The sequence below is a fragment of the Aotus nancymaae genome, unplaced genomic scaffold (genome assembly GCF_030222135.1).
Source record: "Aotus nancymaae isolate 86718 unplaced genomic scaffold, 86718_ANA_hifiasm-v0.15.2.pri h1tg000007l, whole genome shotgun sequence".
Lineage (NCBI taxonomy): Eukaryota > Metazoa > Chordata > Mammalia > Primates > Aotidae > Aotus > Aotus nancymaae.
In genome coordinates, this window is record NW_026988418.1 from 8,825,019 (window position 1) to 8,847,864 (window position 22,846).

At 51.5% G+C, this 22,846-nt stretch overlaps 4 protein-coding genes across 25 annotated transcripts in view; 2 read left to right on the plus strand and 2 right to left on the minus strand.

Moving 5' to 3' along the window:
* The first annotated feature begins 2,074 nt into the window (after positions 1 to 2,074).
* Positions 2,075 to 3,892, plus strand: HPDL (4-hydroxyphenylpyruvate dioxygenase like). Its single transcript, XM_012434462.2, has one exon. The coding sequence runs from the start codon at positions 2,330 to 2,332 to the stop codon at positions 3,443 to 3,445; it is 1,116 nt and encodes a 371-aa protein (XP_012289885.1). The 5' UTR covers positions 2,075 to 2,329; the 3' UTR covers positions 3,446 to 3,892.
* Positions 3,893 to 4,400: 508 nt separating this feature from the next.
* On the minus strand, positions 4,401 to 17,713 carry MUTYH (mutY DNA glycosylase). 18 transcript variants are annotated; one of them, XM_012434743.2, is made up of 16 exons: positions 17,497 to 17,713; positions 11,158 to 11,278; positions 9,850 to 9,998; positions 9,723 to 9,762; positions 9,536 to 9,609; positions 9,357 to 9,398; positions 9,202 to 9,273; positions 9,014 to 9,127; positions 8,831 to 8,928; positions 8,606 to 8,750; positions 8,463 to 8,526; positions 8,098 to 8,289; positions 7,857 to 7,993; positions 7,619 to 7,771; positions 5,655 to 5,696; positions 4,401 to 4,592 (listed from the first exon to the last, which is right to left on the minus strand). In XM_012434743.2, exons 2-16 carry the CDS (start codon positions 11,270 to 11,272, stop codon positions 4,461 to 4,463), a joined length of 1,569 nt encoding a protein of 522 aa, XP_012290166.1. In that variant the 5' UTR covers positions 11,273 to 11,278; positions 17,497 to 17,713; the 3' UTR covers positions 4,401 to 4,460. The 18 variants fall into 18 exon arrangements, with proteins under 18 accessions (XP_012290166.1, XP_012290159.1, XP_012290158.1 ...); XM_012434736.2 differs by having other exon boundaries at positions 17,493 to 17,713; XM_012434735.2 differs by having other exon boundaries at positions 9,850 to 10,001; positions 17,493 to 17,713.
* On the plus strand, positions 17,443 to 21,370 carry TOE1 (target of EGR1, exonuclease). Of its 2 annotated transcripts, none has more exons than XM_012434744.3 (8): positions 17,443 to 17,578; positions 18,318 to 18,460; positions 18,548 to 18,588; positions 18,727 to 18,823; positions 19,212 to 19,370; positions 19,649 to 19,908; positions 20,108 to 20,267; positions 20,350 to 21,370. In XM_012434744.3, the coding sequence occupies exons 1-8, from the start codon at positions 17,527 to 17,529 to the stop codon at positions 20,971 to 20,973; spliced, it is 1,536 nt and encodes a 511-aa protein (XP_012290167.2). In that variant the 5' UTR covers positions 17,443 to 17,526; the 3' UTR covers positions 20,974 to 21,370. The 2 variants fall into 2 exon arrangements, with proteins under 2 accessions (XP_012290167.2, XP_012290169.2); XM_012434746.3 differs by lacking the exon at positions 17,443 to 17,578 and adding an exon at positions 17,754 to 17,815.
* TESK2 (testis associated actin remodelling kinase 2) overlaps positions 21,152 to 22,846 on the minus strand; it is a 150,677-nt gene continuing 148,982 nt past the window's right edge. For 3 of the 4 annotated variants that reach the window (XM_064372287.1, XM_064372289.1, XM_064372288.1), the window contains exon 11: positions 21,152 to 22,828. In XM_064372287.1, the coding sequence (XP_064228357.1) occupies positions 22,107 to 22,828 (722 nt within the window). In that variant the 3' untranslated portion in view covers positions 21,152 to 22,106. The remainder of the gene's footprint in view (positions 22,829 to 22,846) is intronic. The other variant, XM_064372290.1, reaches the window with a different exon arrangement.

A 22,846-nucleotide genomic window follows, 5' to 3' on the forward strand; every position in this document is an offset into this window, starting at 1 on the left:
GGGCTAAATGAAGAGACCCCTCAAACAGGCTTTGTGTGGGCAAGAAGGCTGTTTATTCACCTGGGTGCAGGTGGGTTGAGGCCAAAAAGGGCATCAGCGAAGAGTGGTGGGATAGGAGCTGGTTTTATTATTATTATTATTTTTGAGATGGAGTCTCGCCCAGGTTGGAGTGCAATGGCACGATTTCGGCTCACTGCAACCTCCACCTCCCAGGTTCAAGTGATTCTCCTGCCTTAGCCTCCCGAGTAGCTGGGATTATAGGCGCCTGCCACCATGCCCAGCTAATTTTTAGTATTTTTAGTAGAGACGGGTTTTCACTATGTTGGTCAGGCTGGTCCCGAACTCCTGACCTCAGGCGATCCTCCTGCCTCAGCCTCCCAAAGTGCTGGGATTACAGGCGTGGGCCACCAACGCCCAGCCAGGAGTTGGGTTTTTTGTTTTTTTTTTTTTTTTTTTTTTGAGACGGAGTTTCACTCTTCACCCAGGCTGGAATGCAATGGCACGATCTCGGCTCACTGCAACCTCCACCTCCTAGGTTCAAGCAATTCTCTTGCCTCAGCCTCCTTAGTAGCTGGGATTATAGGCACGTACCACTGCGCCCAGCTAATTTTGTATTTTTAGTAGAGACGGGGTTTCAACATCTTGGCCAGGCTGGTCTTGAACTCCTGACCTTGTGATCCACCCGCCTCAGCCTCCCAAAGTGCTGAGATTACAGGCGTGAGCCACGGCGCCCGGCCAGTAGTTGGTTTTATAGGTTGTGGGATGTTAGTGGAAAGTTACAAAAGTTAAGTTTAGGGGGTGGTCTTTTTTTTTTTTTTTTTTTTTTGAGGCGGAGTTTCGCTGTTGTTACCCAGACTGGAGTGCAATGGTGCGATCTTGGCTCACCGCAACCTCCGCCTCCTGGGTTCAAGCAATTCTCCTGCCTCAGCCGCCCGAGTAGCTGGGACTATAGGCGCGCACCACCATGCCCAGCTAATTTTTTTGTATTTTTAGTAGAGACGCGGTTTCACCTTGTTGACCAGGATGGTCTCGATCTCTTGACCTCGTGATCCACCCGCCTCAGCCTCCCAAAGTGCTGGGATTATAGGCGTGAGCCACCGTACCCGGCCTAGGGTGGTTCTTTGCAAACTGGGAGGGAGTAGTAGGTTTGCAAGCTAGGAGGGGGTCCTCGGGTGTGGAGTCATGAGGTTACAAAGTCCAATGGCCTTATCAATTGGGGCAGGAATAAGGAACAACAGAGAATATCTTAAAGTTAAGTAGGCTCCGCAGGGGTTAATCGTTCTTCCTTCCAGCTACTTCAGGTTTTCTAATTCCGGAAAGTCCTCCAGAGGTGTACATGTGGTTCATGGGGGTCGCCATGCTGTCCACGGTGTGGTCAGACCTTACACTGGGTTCAAGTGATTCTTCTGCCTCAGCCTCCCTAGTAGCTGGAATTACAGGTGCCTGTCACCACGCCCGGCTAATTTTTGTATTTTTAGCAGAGACAGGGTTTCACCATGCTGGCCTGGCTGGTCTCAAACTTCTGACCCTGTGATCTGCCCACTTCGGCCTCCTAAAGTTTACACCTCCCTAGGATTACAGGTGTCAGCCACCGCGAACAGCCAAAAAATCATTTTTAATTAGCTGGGGTGTGGTGGCGTAGGCATGTGGTCCCTGCTATGTGTGTGCTGAGGCAGGAAAATCGCCTGAACCCAGGAGACCGAGGCTGCCGTGAGCTGTGATTGTGCCACTGGGTGACAGAGTGAGACCCTGTCTCAAAACATGTGGAGAGCGAATTCCAACTCCTCTCTGAACCGGGGTTGAGTCTCTTCGCTGTGAGGTTGGGGAGATGAGTGGGAGCCCAGCGTCTGGCGCCGAGTGAAGGCAGCCATCATTGTGAGTTCCTGGGCTGGGGAAAGGAGGCTCAGTGCCCAAGGACATGACCGGACCTGAGGCCCTGGGAAGGAGCAGCGCGGCGACCCCGCAGTATCCTAGGCGACAGGGTGTGGGCGAGAGGGTGGGGAGTCAAAGGCGGAGTCACAGGCTCCGCCCTCTTTCTCCGGCTCGGCTGGTGCACCGGCTCCGCGTGGTTCTCACAACCCGCAGCTCAGCTCAGTGAGACCCGGTGGTCCCGAGGCTGCTCCTGGCTGGGGTGGCGCTGCAGGGAGAACCGCGAGCTCTCGGGGGTCGGCCGGTGACTTCTTTCCGGAAGAAAGCGAGGAACGTGCTCTGCGGGAAAAACTGGACTCCGCAAAATTCCAAGGATCAGCCCAGGACTGAGAGTCCCGAAGTCCCCAACCACAAGTGAGCGGTCCCAAAAGGACAAATCCAGGTCGCCAGCCGGAGCGCCATGGCCGCGCCCGCCCTTCGTTTGTGCCATATCACCTTCCACGTGCCCGCGGGGCAGCCCCTCGCCCGGGACCTGCAGCGCCTCTTCAGCTTCCAGCCCCTGGCTTCGCGGGAGGCGGACGGCTGGCGTCAGCTGGCCCTGCGCAGCGGCGACGCGGTCTTTTTGGTAAACGAGGGCGCGGGGCCAGGAGAGCCACTGTACGGCCTGGACCCGCGTCACGCCGTGCCCAGCGCCACGAACCTGTGCTTCGACGTGGCGGACGCCGGCGCCGCAGCCCGGGAGCTGGCAGCGCTGGGCTGCAGCGTGCCCGTCCCTCCGGTTCGCGTGCGGGACGCGCAGGGTGCCGCCACCTACGCCGTGGTCAACTCACCCGCTGGCAACCTCAGCCTGACCTTGTTGGAGCGCGCCGGCTACCGCGGACCTTTCCTGCCCGGCTTCAGGCCCGTGCTCTCTGCGTCTGGCCCCGGATGGGTCAGCCACGTGGACCACCTGACCTTGGCCTGCACCCTTGGCAGCTCTCCCACACTTCTGCGCTGGTTCCACGACTGCCTGGGCTTTTGCCACTTGCCGCTGAGCCCAGGGGAGGATCCCGAGTTGGGCCTCGAAATAGCAGCAGGGTTTGGGCTCGGAGGACTAAGGCTCACAGCCCTGCAGGCCCAGGCGGGCAGCGTTGTCCCTACTCTCGTGCTGGCTGAGCCCCTGCCAAGGGCCACGGCAGGACAGGACCAGGTGGAGCAGTTCCTGGCCCGGCACAAGGGGCCAGGGCTGCAGCACGTGGGGCTGTATACGCCTAACATCATGGAGGCCACTGAAGGGGTGGCAACTGCTGGGGGCCAGTTCCTGACTCCCCCTGGCGCATACTACCAGCAGCCAGGAAAGGAGAGGCAGATCCGAGCTGCAGGGCACCAGCCTCATCTGCTTGCCCGGCACGGGATCCTGCTAGATGGTGATAAAGGCAAGTTTCTGCTTCAGGTCTTCACCAAGTCCCTTTTTACTGAGGACACTTTCTTCCTGGAGCTGATTCAGAGGCAGGGAGCCACTGGCTTTGGTCAGGGCAACATCAGAGCCCTGTGGCAGTCTGTACAGGAGCAAGCTGCCCGGAGCCAGGAAGCCTAAGGAGGCTCAAAGCTGGCTGCAGCCAGCTGTCCTGCACTCTGGGGAGGTCAGCACAGAACTTAACATCCACAGGAGGCCCAACTAGTGAGAAGCTTTGCCTTCCGAGGGCACGTATGACTTCCATCTCATCAGTACCTGCCAGAAGCTGTGTTTTTCACTGGGCTCCAAGGAGGTGGGACTTTTAAAAACTAAAACATTTCTTATATACAGTCTATAATAAATATGCAAGATACAAAGAACAATAAAATAATTACACAACTAGAAAACAGAACAAAGTATTGGTTAATACTTTGGAATCCTCCTTGTGTCCCACTGATTCTATTTCTTCCCACCCAATCCTCAAATCCTGTCATTATTAGCCATTTGCTTTTCTGTATTGTTTCACTCTGTATATAACATAGCCCAAAATAAATGATTTCATACTTGAGGTAGGAATTTAAAACAGAACAAATCTTCTGTGCTTCCTCTCCCCCGAGGGAGCAACCACTGCAGGTGGGGAAGGTCTGGGTGAGAGTTGAGCCCAGCTACCTGCTCCAGAGTGATGCCACTGCTCTAATCAGAGCTGACCTGAGACCTAGACAGAGGGTGTTGGGTGTCAGCTAGTGGCAGGTGCTCCCTGCAGCTGCCTTGCCTTTCTCCTGGGGGATGGAGGACAGATCAGTCTGGACAGAACACGGACCCATCTCATCTACCCAGGGCTGGCTGGGAGTTCAGCCAGAGGAAGTCAGGACCAAGCACAATGTCACCACTTTCTGGGTCCCTCCCTCAGATGTGAGGAGTGAGGGGACTAGGGAGAGGGTGGAAGTCTCCGAAATAGCTACAAAAGGGCAGGCATGGTGGCTCATGCCTGTAATACAAACACTTTAGGAGGCTGAAGTGGGAGAATCACTTGAGTTCAAAACTGGCCTGGGAAACATAGCAAGACCCACATCTCAAAAATAAAACACAAAATAACTACAAAAATAAGCACTTTATTAACAACAGCATTCTCAGGGAATGGGGGCTTTCAGAGGTGTCACTGGGCTGCATTGTTGAGGCTGGGTGCATCCGCGGAGATGTGAGGCCGAAAGAAATCATCCAGGACTTGCTGGCCCATGCTGGGCTTTTTCCGACTGGATGGAGAGGACACCTGGGGCCTTTTGGAACCCTGTGAAAAAAATGAAAGGAGGGAGGCCTTGTAGTAGTGGGGGAGCAGACAATCCTCTCCTTGCCCTCTTTCCCTTTCCCCGACTCTACAGATAGCTCAGGCTTAGCCTGGAATGCTGTAGAGCTTTCATCCTGCCTCAATTATCTGCCCCACCAATCAACTCTCCAAAAGGTTGCCTGAGGGAATCGAATTGTCCTAAAAATGCAAATCTGAGTCCTCTTTCCTCCATCTAAAATGGGTCAGCGGCCTGGGGCTCACACCCTGACTGACCCAGCAGGCCCTGCTGACCTTTCCAGCTAAAGCAACTGCTCACAGCTCCTTAAGCACTACTGCAGACTGCACTGAGCCCCACCTTTGCTCACACACTACTCTTGGGACCTGAAAGAACATTGCTACGGCTGATTCCCCTCCCAAACCTGAAGAAATGATTGATTTCTAGGACCCAGATTACCAGCTGCTTCCTCCAAACAGCCTTTGCTGATCCTTGCCTCCCAGATAGAACTGATGGCTCCCATGGATGGGTGTGGTGGCTCACGCCTGTAATCCCAGCACTTTGGGAGGCAGAGGTGGGCAGATCACTTGAGGTCAGGAGTTCGAGACCAGTCTAGCTAACATGGTGAAACCCTGTCTCTACTAAAAATTCAAAAATTAGCCAGGCGTGGTGGCAAGCGCCCATAATCCCAGCTACTCAGGAGACTGAATTAGGAGAATCACTTGAATCCAGGAGGCAGAGGTTGCAGTGAGCCAAGATCAGGCCACTGTAATCCAGCCTGGGCGACAGAGTGAGACTCCATCTCAAAAAAAAGGACTGATGGCTCCCCAGTTCATATCCCACAAAACCCAGCACATGACACACCTGTGACACTGGATTGTCCTCATCAATTTGTTCCTTTCCGTCTACCCTGCACCCCCTACTGCAAGGTCTCCAGGTCAAGACCTAGTCCTCTCTCTAGTGAAGCCTGGAGTGGAGAATGTTCACCCAAACATACATCAATTAACTGACTAAAAACCCATGGACTCAGGCCTGGGGAAACACGGCTGGGAGGGGGCTAAGAGACTTACCTTGCAGGTCCCTGGCTGTTGGCCCTCATACACACGGAAAACCTAGTCAAGAAGACGGGGAAGACAGGGCTGGCACTTTTTCCAAAAGTGCCAAACTGGTGTTCTGCCCTTACTTCATGTCCCAGTACTTATTTTTTGGCCAGGCATGGTGGTTCATGCCTGTAATCGCAGCATTTTGGGAGGCCAAGGTGGGCAGATCACTTGAGGCCAGGAGTTCAAGACCAGCCTGGCAAACGTGGTAAAACCCCATCTCTAAAAATACAAAAAAATCAGGGCTGGGCTTGGTGGCTCACGTCTGTAATCCCAGCACTTTGGGAGGCTGATGCAGGTGGATTACTTGAGGTCAAGAGTTCAAGACCAGCCTGGCCAACATGGTGAAACCTCATCTCTACCAAAAATTAAAAAAAAAGCCAGGTGTGGCGGTGTGTAGTAGGGAGATCCCATAAGCGCCAAGGCAGGAGCAAAAAGCCTCAGCCTATTTCCATATAAATAACGAAGAAGAAAGTAACTAGAAATATAACTGTAGTAGTTACTAGTTATTCATATGTGATCTTAGTTATTCATAGGTGATCTTAATTCTTTTACTAATGCGTCTCAGGTCGGAAGTGTGAACCTGGGGTGACATTGTGAAATGAATGACACTAAGGCAAGATGCTTTAAGCCCTCTGTCACACCCGCATAAGGGCTGCTGGAGGGTGCCTCAGCTGTGCAGCAGGGCCAGCGTTGGGAAAGTGCTCGCTGTTTAGCCAGCTAAGTAAGGAGACGTCCAAAATGGCCGAGACATCTCCTTCCTGGGGAAGTTAGGAGAAAACTCCGCTTCTCCAAGCTCTTGTGGCGAGGCCTGATGGCTGTCAGGTGGGCCTGCAGACATCCAGGGGCTTAACTGTCTCTATGTGACGCTGTGCTCCAGCGGTTGCATTCCATGTCTACTCGCATGTTCCACTTCTGCACGTGGTTCCTTTTTTCTTAGAAAAGATAATCAGTAATAGTAATAGTAATATAAATCTTAATGTTTTAGTTATTTCTTGATAAGTATGGAAAAGGTGCTCATGCATTATGATCCTTACCTCACTTCAGGTGCCAGAAATTCCTGACCCCCTACCTGAATGACATGTGATGTACTTGACCCTATCACTGCCACATCCTATCTACCCTGCCCCCCAGTCTCCGACCACCAAGACCGTGCCCTACCTACCTGGCCCCCAGATTTGCAACTCAATAAAAGTGAGAGTGTCCCAGCATTCGGGGCCACTGCTGATCTTCACGATTTGTGTAGCAGTGGACCCCTGGGCCCAAACTCTCTTTTCTCTATCTCTGTGTCTGTGTCTTTTATTTCTACAATTTCTCATCTCTGCACCAGCCAGGAGAGGCTCACAGAACCCTGTAGGGCTGGACCCTACATCTGGCACCCAACATGGCAGTGGACCCTAGAGTAGTGCACGCTTTGAGGCAGGAGAATCACTTGAACTTGGGAATCCGGGTTTGTAGTGACCTGAGATCACACCACTGTACTCCAGCCTTGGTGACAGAGAGAGACTCCGTCTCCCCCACAAAGAATAAAAATAAAAAATAAAAAACAAGCCGGGCGCGGTGGCTCACGCCTGTAATCCCAGCACTTTGGGAGGCTGAGGCGGGTGGATCACTTTAGGCCAGGAGTTTGAGACCAGCCTGGCCAACATGGTAAAACTCCCATCTCTACAAAAAGTACAAAACAGCTGGATATGGTGGTGCACACCTGTAATCCCAGCTACTCAGGAGGTTGAAGCACAAAAATTGCTTGAACCTGGGAGGCAAAGGTTGCAGTAAGCCAAGATCGCACCACTATACTCCAGCCTGGGTAACAGAGTGAGTCTCCGTCTCAATCAATAAAATCATGCTTTTTTTTTTCTGTTTACACAGTAATATGTTCATGTAGAACACGTAGGAAACACAAAGAAGTACAACAAAGACAACAAAGGTCGTGCCTTTTTCATGGCGGTAGAGACAGCTGCGGTGTGAAATTCCTCCCGGGTCAGCCAGCGAGCGCCTGGTGGTACAGTGGTCACTGGGGTCTGCCCTTCCAGGGCAAGACCATATACTTGATATGTCAGCTTGATGTGAGAGAAGACATGGACAACCTGGAGGAAGGGCCAAGGGGTTCAAATAGGCCTGTGGATATAGCCTCAAAAGCCAACATCGCTGGCCCTCCCGCTGCTCACTTACCTCCCCGAGGTGCCGGAGGTGCGTGGCTGGGAGGGGCCCAGCCCAACGCTGGAGTTCCTGCAGCAGGGCCTTGCGCTGAAGCTGCTCTGAGGGCTCCCAGGTCACAGACGGGAACTCCCACAGTCCTGCCAGCAGACCTGAGAGGGAGGGCAGGCAGGCAGGGGTCGGGCGTCAGCTGCCAATTCCCTCCATTCTCCCTTGTTACTCACACCACTGCCCTCCATGCACAGTATCCAGGTACCTGAGTTGGGCCTTTGCACCAGCAGAATTCGGGCACCCCCACGGGCCCTGAGCTGTTCCAGAACACAGGTGGCAGAGCTCTCCTCCCTGGGGGGCTTACGGCTGGCCTTTCTGGGGAAGTTGACCACTCCCAGGGTCTGGTCCCAGGGCTCCAAGGGAGGCAGGCACAGCTGGCACTGTCCAGTGCTGGGAGCTGGGAACGGAGATCCCCGAGCCCTACTCAGGCCAAGAGTGCTTAGGTGCCAAGCCTAGAGAGCAGGCTTTGGCCGGGTTATGCAGACTCTTACTCAGGTTAGAGGAGGAACTGGAATGAGGCTTCTGACAGGGCCAGGAAGGGCTGGGGAGAGGGCTAGGTTTGGTGCTCACCACACTCCTCCACGTCAGGACTGCCTAACAGGCTCTGTGAGGCTAAGGGCCGTTCCCGCTCCACCTGAGAGGCACAGGGTTGGGTGTCATGGGGCAGAGTCACTCCTTAGGACTCCTCACTGCCCCTTCCCAATTAGGCTTACTCTCTGGCGTGCCCGGCACAGGCTCTGCACAGGGCACTGGCTGCACAGTGGGCGCTGTGGGGTACACACTGTGGCCCCTAGCTCCATGGCTGCTTGGTTGAAATCTCCTGGCCGGGCTGGGTCCACTAGCTGCTGGGCTAGACTCCTAAAAGAAGGGAACACTGCTATGAGCCAAAGCTCCTTTGCAGACACCCCTGAAGCACCCTTGTCACCCCGACATCCTACCAGAGCTGCTGGGAGACAAGGTTGCTGCTAGGATCAGCACCAATGGCCCGGACACGGCACAGCACCCGTGCTACATTGCCATCTACCACACCGGTTGCCTGGCACAGAGGAGCCAAAGAGTCAGCCTGGGCTGGGAGGAAGGAGGCTGAGCATACACAAAATGGGGGTGGGCTGTGGGCTTACCTGGCCAAAGGCAATAGAGGCAATGGCCCCAGCTGTGTAGCGCCCCACACCGGGCAGGAGCTGCTGCAGGGTCTCTGCTGTACGTGGCATGTGGCCCCCTAGCTCCTCTACTACCTGATTGGAGTGCAAGACTCAAGCTTATGAGACACCAAGACTCCTAGGTTCCCACCCTCCTGCCATCCCCTTACCTTCCGAGCTCCCTCCTGCAGCCGCCGGCCACGAGAATAGTAGCCCAGGCCGGCCCAGAGCTGATTCACCTCCTGTGGGTGGGATCAGAGGTCAAAGAGATCACTCATCAGTCCCTCCATTAGTCCTATTCCCCCTACCCTTGGGTAGCTCTCACCTCCAGGGAAGCACTGGCCAGATCCTGTAGTGTAGGCCACTTCTACAGCCACAGGCAGGCAGAAAGAGACAAGGTCAAGGGTGAGGGTGGTAGAGGAAGCCTTCTCTACACCCACCCCAAAGTAGAGGCTCTCATCTGGGGTCTGACCCATGACCCTCCCCTTCCTCCCCTGGAGTCACCTGCATCCATCTGGTATAGTAGTTGATCACCGTGGCAACCTGGGTCTGCTGCAGCATGACCTCTGAGACCCACACTGGGGGAAAGGAGTTGGCATGAGGACACTGCTGACCTGCACTATCCTGGCCCACAGCCCCCAGACCCAAGGTCCTCAACGCAAAGTGCCCTGCTCTCAGGAGATGTACTGACCAGCATATGCCCGCCTGTCCGGGTCCACCTCATCTTCTGCCTGTCAATGTAACCCCAGATGAGGAGTTAGGGTGGAGGGGGATGGTGCCTGCCTCCCACCCACTGTCCCTGTTCCTCGCCTGCCTACCTGTCTCCTCCAGGGTAGGTCCCGCTTCTCTTGGTCATACCAGCTTAGCAGACTTCCTTGGAAGGCTGTGACTTCGGCTATGTCTCTGAATAGATGGTATGGGGAGACAGAGGCCTGCAATACCACCTCTTCTAGCTGTCTGGCCAGGCCTGCTGGAGCCCCAGGACACTCAGAAATCATCCCTGCACAAGCTGTGCACCAGGGTCTCAGGACACAGCAGCCTGTGGCAGTACGCTCCCACTTAGGGCTTCCTCCAACCAACCCCCTTACTTAAGCTTTGGAGCCGGAGTCAGACCAGAGTTCTATAATTGCATGTAACCGTGGCTAAGTTTCTGGCCTTAATTTTCTCAGGGTGGTACTGTTGGCTTCTTTGTTTCTGAGCCGTAATGAAAACCTAAGAGTTTTAGCCAGCCATAACTTATACCTGTGCAGGGCTTTCTTATTTACAAAACACTTTCAGGCTCATAAACTCATTTGGTCCCATGAAAGCCACATGAGGGAGGAAATGCTGAACTACTGTTCCATTTGACTGGTAAGAAAGCGGCCATTCAGAGCAATTATCCTTTTTTTTTTTTTTTTGACAGAGTCTCACTCTGTCACCAGGCATCAGGCTGGAGTGCAGTGGCACGACCTTGGCTCACTGCAACCTCCGCCTCCCGGGTTCAAGCAATTCTCCTGCCTCAGCCTCCTGAGTAGCTGGGGCTACGGGCGCGCGCCACCACGCCCAGCTAATTTTTTTGTATTTTTAGTAGAGACGGGGTTTCACCATGTTGGCCAGGATGGTCTCGATCTCTTGACCTTGTGATTTGCCCGCCTTGGCCTCCCAAAGTGCTGGGATTACAGGCGTGAGCCACCACACCCGGCCCAGAGCAATTATCCTAATGTCACATAGCAATATAGTCAGAATTACACCCTTGGTGAGTCTTTTTCTTTTTTTTTTTTTGAGACAGAGTCTGGCTCTGTTGCCCAGGCTGGAGTGCAGTGGCATTATCTCCATTCAGTGCAACCTCTGCCTTCCAGGGTCAAGCAATCATCCCACCTCAGCCTCTCGAGTAGCTGCGACTACATGACGCTCACCACCACATGAGCATAGAGATGGGGTTTCGCCATGTTACCGAGGCTGGTCTCAAACTCCTGGGCTCAAGGGATCCACCTGCCTTGGCCTCCCAAAGTGCTGGGATTACAGGTGTGAGCTATCACATCTGGCCCTTTGTAAGTCTCTTAATGATACTTATCACAATCCCTTCCCAGCCTGAATCTGCCCCCTTTCATGGCCGATGAGCCTTGGACCACAACTGAGTTCCTTACCATTAGGGGCAGAAGGCTTGGCCTGACTGCTGCTCTTAGCATGTTTCTGCCTCCCTTCCTGGCTGGCTGCCTGCTTCCTGTGACCACTTCCCGCGGCTGCTCGTGGTTTCCTCATGATGACCTGAAACAAAAAGACCCAGCCAAAGCAGTCAGTCACAATGAGGCCGAAACTTGAGGCCTTCCAGGGGTGAAAGCCACTTCCCTCCCTACACCATTCACATAGGGTCCAGCTTTTCTCAAGCACTCTCAAGATGCTCATGGGTTTACCCTCGGCTGGCTGCAGTACTGAGACACAACTGGTAGAGCTGAGCAAGTGGCCTCAAGGGGGTTAGTGTTATAGCCCTGGAGACATGCAAAGATTGAGAGGCCAGGGCTGGGATGGGTCCAGGACCAAAGCCTCCTGTTTGGGAGCATTTGTGTATCTCTGATGCTTATTGTAACTGTGTATGGATAGGGGTTGTTTAGGTGTGCCTGGGAGAACTGGGGTAGATGGTTTCTCTGCCTCTTAGAGATGTAGCATGGTTACACTGAAACAGCCTTTAGTAGTCATCTAGTCCAAAACCTGCATTCTTTTTTTTTTCTGAGATGGAATTTCACTCTTGTTGCCCAGGCTGGAGTGCAATGGCGCAATCTTGGCTCACCACAACCTCTGCTTCCTGGGTTCAAGCGATTCTCCTACTTCAGCCTCCCAAGTAACTAGGATTACAGGCATGTGCCACCATGCCCAGCTAATTCTGTATTTTTAGCAGAGTAAGGGTTTCTCCATGTTGGTCAGGCTGGTCTCAAACTCCTGACCTCAGGTGATCTGCTCACTTCTACCTCCCAAAGTGCTGGGATTACAGGCATGAGCCACCACGCCTGACCCCAAAATCTGCATTCTATCCTAGAAGAAACCAAGGATCAGAGGGACAAAAGATCTGCCTAAGAACAGATGGCAAATCAGTGGGAGAATAGAGATGAGCTATTTTTATTCCTAATCTTTTCCTGATCTAGTAAACCATAGGTGGCTGACCATTAGCAATGAGAAAGTGTGCCTGGTTGATTTTCACTGCTCCCTGACTGTTCTTAAGGCTACCTTTTCTCTAACAGCTAAAAGGAGCTAATACTTTGTGAGTGCTCACTCTGTCAGACCCCATGAAGAGGTTTACCAGATATCTCAATCTCCTGGTGACTCCATGAAGTATTTACCAGTATCACCTCCATCTTAGTTATAAGGAAATTGAGGTTTATGGAGATTAGGCAACTTGTTCTTTCAAATCCACAATGTGCACTCTTACACGTGATAAAATGTAGTCCCTGCTAAGCCTCTGTATTAACCCCCCGACCCCCGCCAAACCTTTGATTTATCACCTCATTTGCATCGTAAGAGCTTGCCTCCTCCTTCAGAGAAAAAAAACCCTTCAAATCTACCTCCATTTGCCCTGTCTCAACTTCCACCTCTTCAGGGTCCTGCTCCTCTAATCCCTTCTAACTGCTGGAGCTCAGAAACCAATACCCCAGGCTGGGTGCGGTGGCTCACGCCTGTAATCCCAACACTGCAGAAGGCCAAGGCAGGTGGATCACTTGAGGTCAGGAATTTGAGAGCAGTCTGGCCAACATGGAGAAACCTCATCTCTACTAAAAATACAAAAAAATTAGCCGGATGTGCTCGCTTGAACCCAGGAGGCAGAGCTTGCAGTGAGCTGAGATCATGCCACTGCACAGTCTGGGCAACAGAGACAGAGCAAGACTCTGTCTCAAAAAAAAGAAACCAATACCCAAAAATATGGCACTTTGACATGCTGAACTCAAGAAGCCTGAAGGTCCTTCTGATCCTTCCACCCCACACAGACTCTCCCAAAGCCAGGATGAAGTTGTCTGGAATTCTTTATCTGCCTAAAGTCCAAACCCACTGAAAAGAATACTTGTTTTGTCTTCCCTTCCTGCTAAGACTAACACGAAACCATACCTGAACAAACCCTTTTATGAGGTATTGTCTACCTCTCATAATCATTCAAATTCCAAAGAGAACTATTTTCAAATTAATCTCTGTCCCCATTCCATTCTCCCTAGTAATCCTTTATTGCCCTTCAACAGAATCTCCTTAAACAAATAGGGCTGGACATGCTGGCTCAGGCCTGCAATCCTAGTACTTTGGGAGGTCAGGCAGGAAGACTGCTTGAGCCCAGGAGTTCGAGACTAGGCCTGCAACATAGCAAGACCCCCATCTCTACAAAACAAAAAACAGAATTTCTCTTCTACCCCTCCCATAATGTTTTGCCAGACAGTATATAAACTTCTGAACTCTGTAGGGGGATGGGTAATCACTTTGTGGTTCTTCAGTGTGCATGTTAATACATTTGTATGCCTTTTCTCTAGTTAATCTGCCTTTTGAGTTTATTTTTCAGGAGATCTTCAGAGAGTAAAGGGGAAGTTCTTCCCTTGGCTCATATACAATCAAGTCCCACCCTCCTTCCCTTCATAGCCAAACATCCTTCACCAAACTTGCTTACTTCCATATTTATTCTACAATCCATTCTCCAAAGAGCAAAGCAACCTTTTCTGGATCATGTCACTTCCTTCCTTATAACCTTCGATGGCTTCCCATTCTTTTTTTTGAGATGGGGTCTCACTCTGTCACACAGGTTGGAGCGCAGTGGTGAAATCTTGGCTCACTGCAACCTCTGCTTCCCTGGCTCAAGCAATCCTCCCACCCCAATACCCTACCCTGACTCCAAGCAGCTGGGACCACAGGTGCACACCACCACCAGGCCCAGCTAATTTTTGTATTTTTGTTAGAGACAGCGTTTCACCATGTTGCCCAGGCTAGTCTCGACCTCCAGAACTCAAGCAGTCAGCCCACCTCGGCCTCCCAAAGTGCTGGGATTACAGGCATGAGCCACGGCGCCTGGTGGTACCCCATTATATTCTTTTATTTTCTTTCTTTTCTCCCTCCCTCTTTTCTTCCTTTCTTTTTTCCTTTTTCTTTCTTTTTTAAATACTCTAGGCCTTTACTATAGGACATTAAATTCTCGAGCAAGCTGGTTATGGTGGCTCAACACCATAATCCCACTACTCTGGAGGCTGAAGTGATGAACAGCTTGAGCCCAGAAGGTCAAGGCTGCAGTGAGCTATGATTATGCCACTGCACTCCACCCTGGGCTCAACAACACCCTGTCTCAAACACAAAAAAAGATTGAGCAAAAATTTATGGAGTCCCTAATATGTCCCAAGCAGTTTTAGGCACTTGGCATACTTCAGTAAATAAAACACCAAAAGTTGCTGCCCTCAGGGAGCTTATATTCTAATGGGGACAGAAAAGGAATAATGAACATAAGTAAATTTCATAGGATGTTAGGTGATAAATATTAGCATAAAAAGCAAAAATTAGAGCAAGTGGGGAAAAAGAGTGCCAAGGTGGAGTATAATGTTGCAATTTTAAAGACCGTGGTCAAGGTAGACCCAAAGCATTCTAAGTGATTGTAAAGGCCCCAAGGAGGGTGCCTGGTATGTCTGTGGTACAATAAGTAGGTCAATGTGGTTAGAATGGAATGAGATGGCCGGGCGCGGTGGCTCACGCCTGTAATCCCAGCACTTTGGGAGGCCGATGTGGGTGGATCATCTGAGGTCAGGAGTTCAAGACCAGCCTGGCCATCATGGTGAAACCCCATCATATTAAAAAAAAAAAAATTAAAAAAAAAAACTCTTGACCAGTTACAGATTTCTTTGTTCCTTCTCCACTCCCACTGCTTCACTTGACTAGCCTTAAAAAATAAAAAAATAAAAATAAATAATAAAATAAAAGGGAAAAAAAAGAATGGAATGAGATGGGGCTGAGTGGTAGAAGAGGTCAGAGAAGTACAGCAGATGGGGTAGGGAGGGGAGGGTCACAAATTATCTTTATAGGTCATTGGAGGTATTTGGCTGCCACACCCTTCTCTTAGAAGGCAGTACTCTTGTCCTCAGCTAGCATTTGGAATGTGTTTCAAAAAATAAATAAATAAAATAAAAAAAGAAGGCAGTACTCTTATGACAGCCTTGGGGGCTGTATGATCCGGGCACCATTCACCTCATCCCCTCTCACTGTGTTCTAGCCAACTTTGACTGAATTTAGTTGCTTAAACACTTCAAGTGTGTCTGTCCACCTTGGGGCTCACACAACCCATTTCCTGTTTGGACTCTTACGCTTTACCTAACATCTAATCATTTTTCAGGTCTTGACTGAAATTAAATTCTCGAGTCCAAATCAGGTTCCACTGCCGTCTCATCCTATCATGTACTTCTGCCTTGTAGCTCTTACATCCATGTAATTTCACATTACTTTGATTCTTTCCATCATTGTGTGCTTCCTGAACTTGACTGTAAAAAAACTACATGAGTGCAAGGACTGATTCTCTTCTGTTGACTGGTGTGTGTCCAGTCAGTGCCAGGTAAACTATACACAATAAATACTTATTAAACGAATTAATACTTGTTAAACGAATTAATGGGATGGGGGAGAGTCAAAAGAGAGTTTACCTTTTTAGGATGGGAGAAATCCGAACAGTTTTTTTTTTTTTAAGAGACAGCGTGTCCCTCACTTTGCCGCTCTGCTGCCCAGGCTGGAGTGCAATGGCAAGATCATGGTTCACTGCAGCCTCGACCTTCTGGGCTCAAGCCATCCTCTCGCCTCAGCCTCCCAGGTAGCTGGGACTACAGGGACTACAGGCACCATCATGACTAACTAATTTTGAAATTTTTTTTTTTTTTTTTTTTTTTAGTCAGAGTCTTGCTCTGTCGCCAGGCACCAGGCTGGAGTGCAGTGGCGCAATCTCGGCTCACTGCAATCTCCGCCTCCTGGGTTCAAGCAATTCTCCTGCCTCAGCCTCCCGGGTAGCTGGGACTACAGGCATGTGCCACCATGCCCAGCTAATTTTTGTATTTTTTAGTAAAGACGGGGTTTCACCATGTTGGCCAGGATGGTCTCGATCTCTTGACCTCATGATCCGCCCGTCTCGGCCTCCCAAAGTGCTGGGATTACAGGCGTGAGCCACCGCGCCCGGCCTAAATATTTATTTGTAGAGACAAGGTTTCACTATGTTGCCCAGGCTAGTCTTTTTTTTTTTTTTTTTTTATCTCACGCATTTATTCTCTGAGGCTAGTCTTGAGCTCCTGGGCTCAAGCGATCCTCCCAGCTCAGCCTCCTAAAGTGATTACAGGCGTGAGCCACTGTGCCTGGCCCAAGCAGTTCTGAATAATGATGAAATGGACTCAGTTGAGAGAAGCTGAAGATGAACTATAAACAATGAGTAACCAAGGAGAGTTGGTACGCAGAGGTGGATGGGAATCGGAGTGTTTGGGGAAGGAATAATCTCCAATAGGAACCTCTTTCAAGTTCAGTCACCCTCTAGGTCGAGTATACCACCTAGCTGCTTCACAATTTGTCCCTTCCTCGCCATCCATACTGTCAGTCTTAATTCAATTCACATTATCACTTACATTACTTCTTTCCTTTTTTTTTTTTTAAGACAGAGTTTCGCTCTTGCTGCCCAGGCTGGAGTGCAACGGCGCGATCTCAGCTCACCGCAACCTCCACCTCCCGGGTGGAGCGATTCTCTTGCCTCAGCCTCCCAAGTAGCTGGGATTATAGGTATGCGTCACTATGCCCAGCTAATTTTGTATCTTTAGTAGAGGCGGGGTGTCTCCATGTTGGTTAGGCTGGTCTCAAACTCCTGACCTCGGCCTAGCTCGGCCTCCCAAAGTGCTGGGATAACAGGCATGAACCACCGCGCCCGGTCGACTGGATTATTTCAAAAGCTTCCCTACTAGTCCGTTGCCCTACCCGCTCCTCAGACTCCTCTGATGGCATACTCTTCCCCTCTTTCACTTTCTGGCGAGCACTGAGCTCTCCACCCCCTCTGGTAATTTACCGATGCCCAGAACACCCTCTTTCCCCCACACGACCCTCTCCTAGCCTAACTCCTGCGCGTGTTTTAAGCTCAGCTCAGGCAGCGTCACCTTTTCTGGATAGTCCAAACTCAGCCACCCCAACACACCCCACCCCCGGCCCACGCTGATGAAGACAGCAGGACACCGGGGGCCCGCGTTTCCGCCACGAGTGCGGGAAAGATTACCTCCCGCGCGCTCTAGCGCGCCTGGCTTTCCGGCGCACTCCAGGAGGCGTGGTTCGAGTCCACCCCGGCGGCGAGGCGGCTGCACCGGCCAATAGGCAACTAGCGAGCGCCTAGCTGCCTTCCCCGTGCCAGACCCAGGAGGTCTGAACGGAAGTCCGACCCCTCGGCGACCTGACGGCGAGACCCCGCCCCATCCCCGACTGTCTGAGCCGCGCAGGGAGACGGAGCGGAAGGCCTGCGTACCCACAGACGACTCAGGCGGGAGACGAGCGGTGTCATGGCCGCCGACAGTGACGATGGCGCAGCTTCAGCTCCTGCAGCCTCCGACGGTGAGCGGCTTCCCAGGGGTAGCCTTCAAAGCCTCTGCTCTCGGGAGAGGGGAAGGCCTCGGGTTCATAGTTCTAGAGACTCCTCAGGTTTCAGAGGATTACACTTTCCGCCTGAACTAGCCACGAGGAGACTACAAGTCCCGATGTGCACCGCGGCTCGGGCTGCAAAAGCCTAGAGCATTGGGAGTATGGGGCTGATGGAGGCATGGCGGGAGATGTAGTCTGGAGCTCATAACGGTTAGTAATAATAGTTGTGATTCAGTTCAGTGAAGTGGATTGGGCGTTGTGGTGCAAAGGAAGGTAGGACGTATTGGGAGCTCTGGAGTTGGGCGCTATGAGGCTCTGAGAACTGTTGTTTGTGGCGCTGGGGCACCATGAGAACAGTAGTATGGATCCCTGTGGGATATTAAGGAAGCTGAGATCCTCAAGCCCTGCTAAATGTTTCCTGCAGGACGTGGTTAAAAAAAGAATCTCAAAGGTCATCTAGTCCAACTTTCTCCTCTACGGATTGTGACAGCGAGGTGGGAAGTAATTTTCCCAGGCTCGTATAAGCCATTGGAAGACCCAGGCTTCCTCTCCCCAAATTCAGGGCACTCTCCGAGTCCTGTGTGTAGAACGCGTGGGATACAAAGGCTTGTGGGAAAAGCTACCAATGGAAACTACCACCATCACCGTGGCCTAGCTTGTTCCCCTAGGCTCTTTCCTTAAGCATGAACATCCATCACCCTCCTTACCCTAGGTGGTGTCCGCAAGAGCACAACATCTGTGGAGGAGTTATTAGTCCGGGTTCCTGTAGTAGATGTTCAAAGCAACAACTTTAAGGAGATGTGGCCATCCCTCCTGCTAGCCATAAAGACAGCCAATTTCGTGGCTGTGGACACGGTGAGAACTGGGAAACAAGGAGGGCAGGTGGTTGTGAAGGGGCTGGTGCTGGGGGCCTGTCACAGCCCTCCCTTTACCTACCTACAGGAGCTGAGTGGGCTTGGGGACAGGAAGAGTTTGTTGAACCAGTAAGTATAAGCCCTGTTCTCTTTAGTGCCCACCCTCAACTGTGGAGTGGTGGTGGGAGGGGGGTCACAGACCTGGGTGGTTTGGGTCCTTCATGGGGCTAACTCCCAGCCACAGTAACCCCCAAACCGAACCCCAAGGTGCATCGAGGAACGTTACAAGGCCGTGTGTCATGCTGCCAGGACCCGTTCTGTCCTCTCCCTGGGCCTTGCCTGCTTCAAGCGGCAGCCAGACAAGGTATGGGCTGATCTCACCCCTGTCCTAGGTCTGGCTGTGGGGAGGAGGGTAGAGAGATTCTGGAGAACATCAGATATGAAGTTTTTTTGTCCCAAATCTCTTTTAACTTGATAGGTTTTTTTGTTTGTTTTAAATTTCAATAGATTTATGTGGAACAGGTGGTGTTTGATTACATGAATAAGTTCTTTAGTGGTGATTTCTAAGCTTTTGGTGCACCCATCAACTTAACAGTGTACACTGTACCCAATATGTAGTCTTTTATCCCTCACCCACCTCCCACCCCTTCCCCCCCGAGTCCCCAGAGTCCATTGTATCATTCTTAAGCCTTTGCGTCCTTGTAGCTTAGCTCCCTAAAATCTTGATATAGCAGACTTCCTTTTTCTCCCAGGGTGAACATTCCTATATGGCTCAAGTGTTCAATCTCACTCTGCTGTGCATGGAGGAGTATGTCATAGAACCAAAGTCTGTGCAGTTCCTGATACAGCATGGCTTCAACTTCAACCAGCAGTATGCCCAGGGCATCCCCTACCATAAGGGCAATGACAAGGTAAGCCTCCAGCCTCCCTAGCCTCGAGGCCTGCCCCTTCGTGAGTTTATTTCTTCCTACCGTAGGCTGGATGCCTGGGGAGAATCTGCTTCTTAGGGAGTATGGGGAATCACTAATGGCAGGGCTTGGGAAACAAGACTGGTATGAGGAAGGTCAGTAGAGTTGGGTTAGGTAGAGAGAAAGACAGCATTCCAGGTGGGGGAGCCTGGTAAGTGTCCAGCAGAAGAGGCTCCCTGGGGGACTCTGTCCTTCTCATTGACCACTTTATTTTCACCTAGGGTGATGAGAGCCAGAGCCAGTCAGTACGGACCCTATTCCTGGAGTTAATCCGAGCCCGCCGGCCCCTGGTGCTACACAATGGCCTTATAGACTTGGTGTTCCTGTACCAGAACTTCTATGCACACCTCCCTGAGAGTCTGGGAACCTTCACTGCTGACCTGTGTGAGATGTTCCCGGCAGGCATTTATGACACCAAATATGCTGCTGAGTTTCATGCACGCTTCGTAGCCTCCTACTTAGAATATGCCTTCCGGAAATGGTGAGGAAATGGTTGAGGGAAAGGGGCGGGACCTGATACGAGTTTATTTCATTCACTTAAGATATTTATTGAGCTCCTACCATGTGCCCAGGCAGTGTTTTAGGTGCTGAGGATTCAGCAGTGAACAAAACAGACCCAAAAAACCTGCTCTTATGGAGCTTATATGCTAGTGGACCATTACCCTCTTGCGCTGTTGCAGTGAACGGGAAAATGGGAAGCAGCGGGCAGCTGGCAGCCCACACCTTACCCTGGAGTTCTGCAACTATCCTTCCAGCATGAGGGCCCATATTGATTACCGCTGCTGCCTGCCCCCAGCAACCCACCGTCCTCATCCCACCAGCATCTGTGACAACTTCTCGGTGAGAGCATCCACCTATTTCTTGGGAGGGGAGGTTCTGATGCCTGGAGCCCCTTTCTAAGCTTACTCTTTCCCACCCCTAGGCTTATGGCTGGTGCTCCCTGGGACCACAGTGTCCTCAGTCCCACGACATTGACCTTATCATTGACACTGATGAGGCTGCAGCAGAGGACAAGCGGCGACGACGGCGACGGCGGGAAAAACGGAAGAGGGCTTTGTTGAACCTAAGGGGGACACAGACCTCTGGGGAAGAAGCTAAGGATGGTCCTCCCAAGAAGCAGGTCCGTGGGGATAGCCTCAAGGCTGAAGAAACTGAGCAGGAAGCGGCTGAGGATGAAACTAGGAACTTGTCTCACTCCAAGCAAGGCAACAAAAATGACTTAGAGATAGGAATTAAGGCAGCAAGGCCTGAAATAGCTGATACAGCTACCTCAGAAGTGCCAGGGAGCCAAGCTAGTCCTAACCCAGTGCCTGGGGATGGATTGCACCGAGCTGGTTTTGATGCCTTTATGACAGGTTATGTGATGGCCTATGTGGAAGTGAGCCAGGGACCCCAGCCCAGTAGCTCTGGACCCTGGCTCCCTGAATGCCACAATAAGATATATTTGAGTGGCAAAGCTGTACCCCTCACGGTGGCCAAAAGCCAGTTCTCTCGTTCCTCCAAAGCCCACAATCAGAAGATGAAGCTTGCTTGGGGCAGCAGCTGATGCAACTTCCACCTAGCACTCAGGTGTAACATATTTTGGGTCTCTCTAGCCTGTAAATGTTATACTCAACTACTACTGAGTTTAGGGGACGGGGAGTGTCCTGGAAGATATCAGTGCATTGCCCTGGACCTCCTCCTTTATCTCAGTGTCTGAGGTACAAGTAAGAAGGCTGACCAGCACCTGTAACACCGACTTTATTTTTAAGTCTGAAAATGTCTTGGGAAAGTTTTGCAAAAAAAAAAAAAAATCAACGGAAGCAAGTTATGAAAATATTTGACCAGCTTCATCTTTGGTTATTTCTTATTGCAGCTCTGTAAGGAAAGACTGTTCCCAAAGCTCCAGCCATAGCAGGAAGGGAAGAAAATCAGTCCATGTATAAACCATTTAACCAATTGAATGTATCACATGTTGACAAATACATAGAAGCAGGCCCTAGGGCCTACAAAACCAGCCCCACTCCCAACCACAAGGTTGAAAGTCTTACGGGGCAGAACATTAAGACTTCTTTATAAATATGAAAATAGATTAATCAACTGGAAAAGGTCTTTGAATAGGTTAGCTAAGAGCCATGACCACCACGCTGCCTTGCCCTCCCCTTACATAGAAATGTAGTTTCTGACCATGCAGGCAGTGCAAACAGCAATTACTCAAGTGTTTTAGACATACTGGCAAGAAGCACCCCAATCTTCAGGTTTAGGAAGTAGCCATACCCATTATGGCCTCCTGGTCAGCTCCATATTCCACTCAGTAGCTTATATGCCCCAAGAAAGGGCAAGAGACAGACCTGGGGTGGGGAAAGAACCAGGGTAATAGCTGCCTGCCAGCCCAGCCTAGAACTAGACATCCTCTGGTCCTGTCTAGGGAAGTGCTCTGGGAGGTCCGGTGGGAGGCAGACCTCCTTGCTGGATTTCAGAGGCTTGGTATCAGCTGTTGGCCCTAACTAGGAAGGCCTCTCACTGCTGCCTCCCCATCATACACAGCCAATGGGCACTGGGAGCCCAGAAGTTGAGGCTGGCTTGGCTTAGCCTGCCTGCTCTGTGGGCTCCAGGGAAGAGTCAAGGCTGTGCACCTACGGGGCCATATGGTTTCAGCTGAAGGTCCATCCCCAAGGTGAGACAGGGACTAAACTCCCCTCACCCATCCTGCTTTCCCTGGGTCTGCAGGCCTGTGCCTGAGGTGGAGAAGGTAGCTGGAGTTGGGCCTGCTGGCCTTTCTTCTTCTACCTCCATCTCCTCAGAAGCACCTGCAGGGCATGGACTGGTTCCCTGGGGCCTGGACCCAAAACCGTTTTCTTCCTGGAGACTGGAGCAGTCCATAGCCTCATGCGCTTGAGCAGCTGGTAGGGTAGACGCCCGGAATGGTGGGATCTCTTTTACTCTGTACTTGAGACTACTTAGGCGTGGTGGGGGCCCATCAGATAGTGATTCTTCCCGGCCCACAAATGGACAAGCCTCTTGATGCAAGAACTCAGGTGAATCAGGCAAGGAACGCCACCGGCGAATAGGTGGGGCCAGGGGCTCCTGCCAGTCAGCCAGGGGCATAGTTCCGGGCCCTGGTGCATCCAAGTCAAATACCAGAGAGATGACAGACTTGCTGGGTAGGTCAAAAAACTTGATCTTGCCCCCCTTGAGGTCTTGGCGAGCACTAAAAGGGTTGACTTTGGGGGTGCGGGCAGCACCATCTCGTGGACGGTAGTATGGGTCCAAGACGCTCACTGTACGTGGGGGCTTTCGGGAAAAGATGTCTGACTGGCTTCGAGACAGCCAGATAGTACGTCTCGGGCATGGTGACTTGTGGGGGATCTTGTCATCCAGTGAGCTTAGTCGCTTCACCCCAGGTGTTTTCTCCAAGAGTCCTAAAGAATAGTCGAGTC

Bases quoted from the DNA above. Each gene is read 5' to 3' on its own strand.
- HPDL (XM_012434462.2), top strand. From the start codon at position 2,330: ATGGCCGCGCCCGCCCTTCGTTTGTGCCATATCACCTTCCACGTGCCC.
- TOE1 (XM_012434744.3), top strand. From the start codon at position 17,527: ATGGCCGCCGACAGTGACGATGGCGCAGCTTCAGCTCCTGCAGCCTCC. The intron at 18,589-18,726 runs GTAAGTATAAGC...CCGAACCCCAAG, and splicing joins AGGAAGAGTTTGTTGAACCA to GTGCATCGAGGAACGTTACA. The intron at 19,371-19,648 runs GTAAGCCTCCAG...ATTTTCACCTAG, and splicing joins ACCATAAGGGCAATGACAAG to GGTGATGAGAGCCAGAGCCA.
- MUTYH (XM_012434734.2), bottom strand. From the start codon at position 17,528: ATGACACCGCTCGTCTCCCGCCTGAGTCGTCTGTGG. The intron at 8,527-8,605 runs GTAAGCCTAATT...TGTGCCTCTCAG, and splicing joins TGTGCCGGGCACGCCAGAGA to GTGGAGCGGGAACGGCCCTT. The intron at 5,697-7,618 runs GCACGACCTTTG...CTTCTTGACTAG, and splicing joins TCTCTACCGCCATGAAAAAG to GTTTTCCGTGTGTATGAGGG.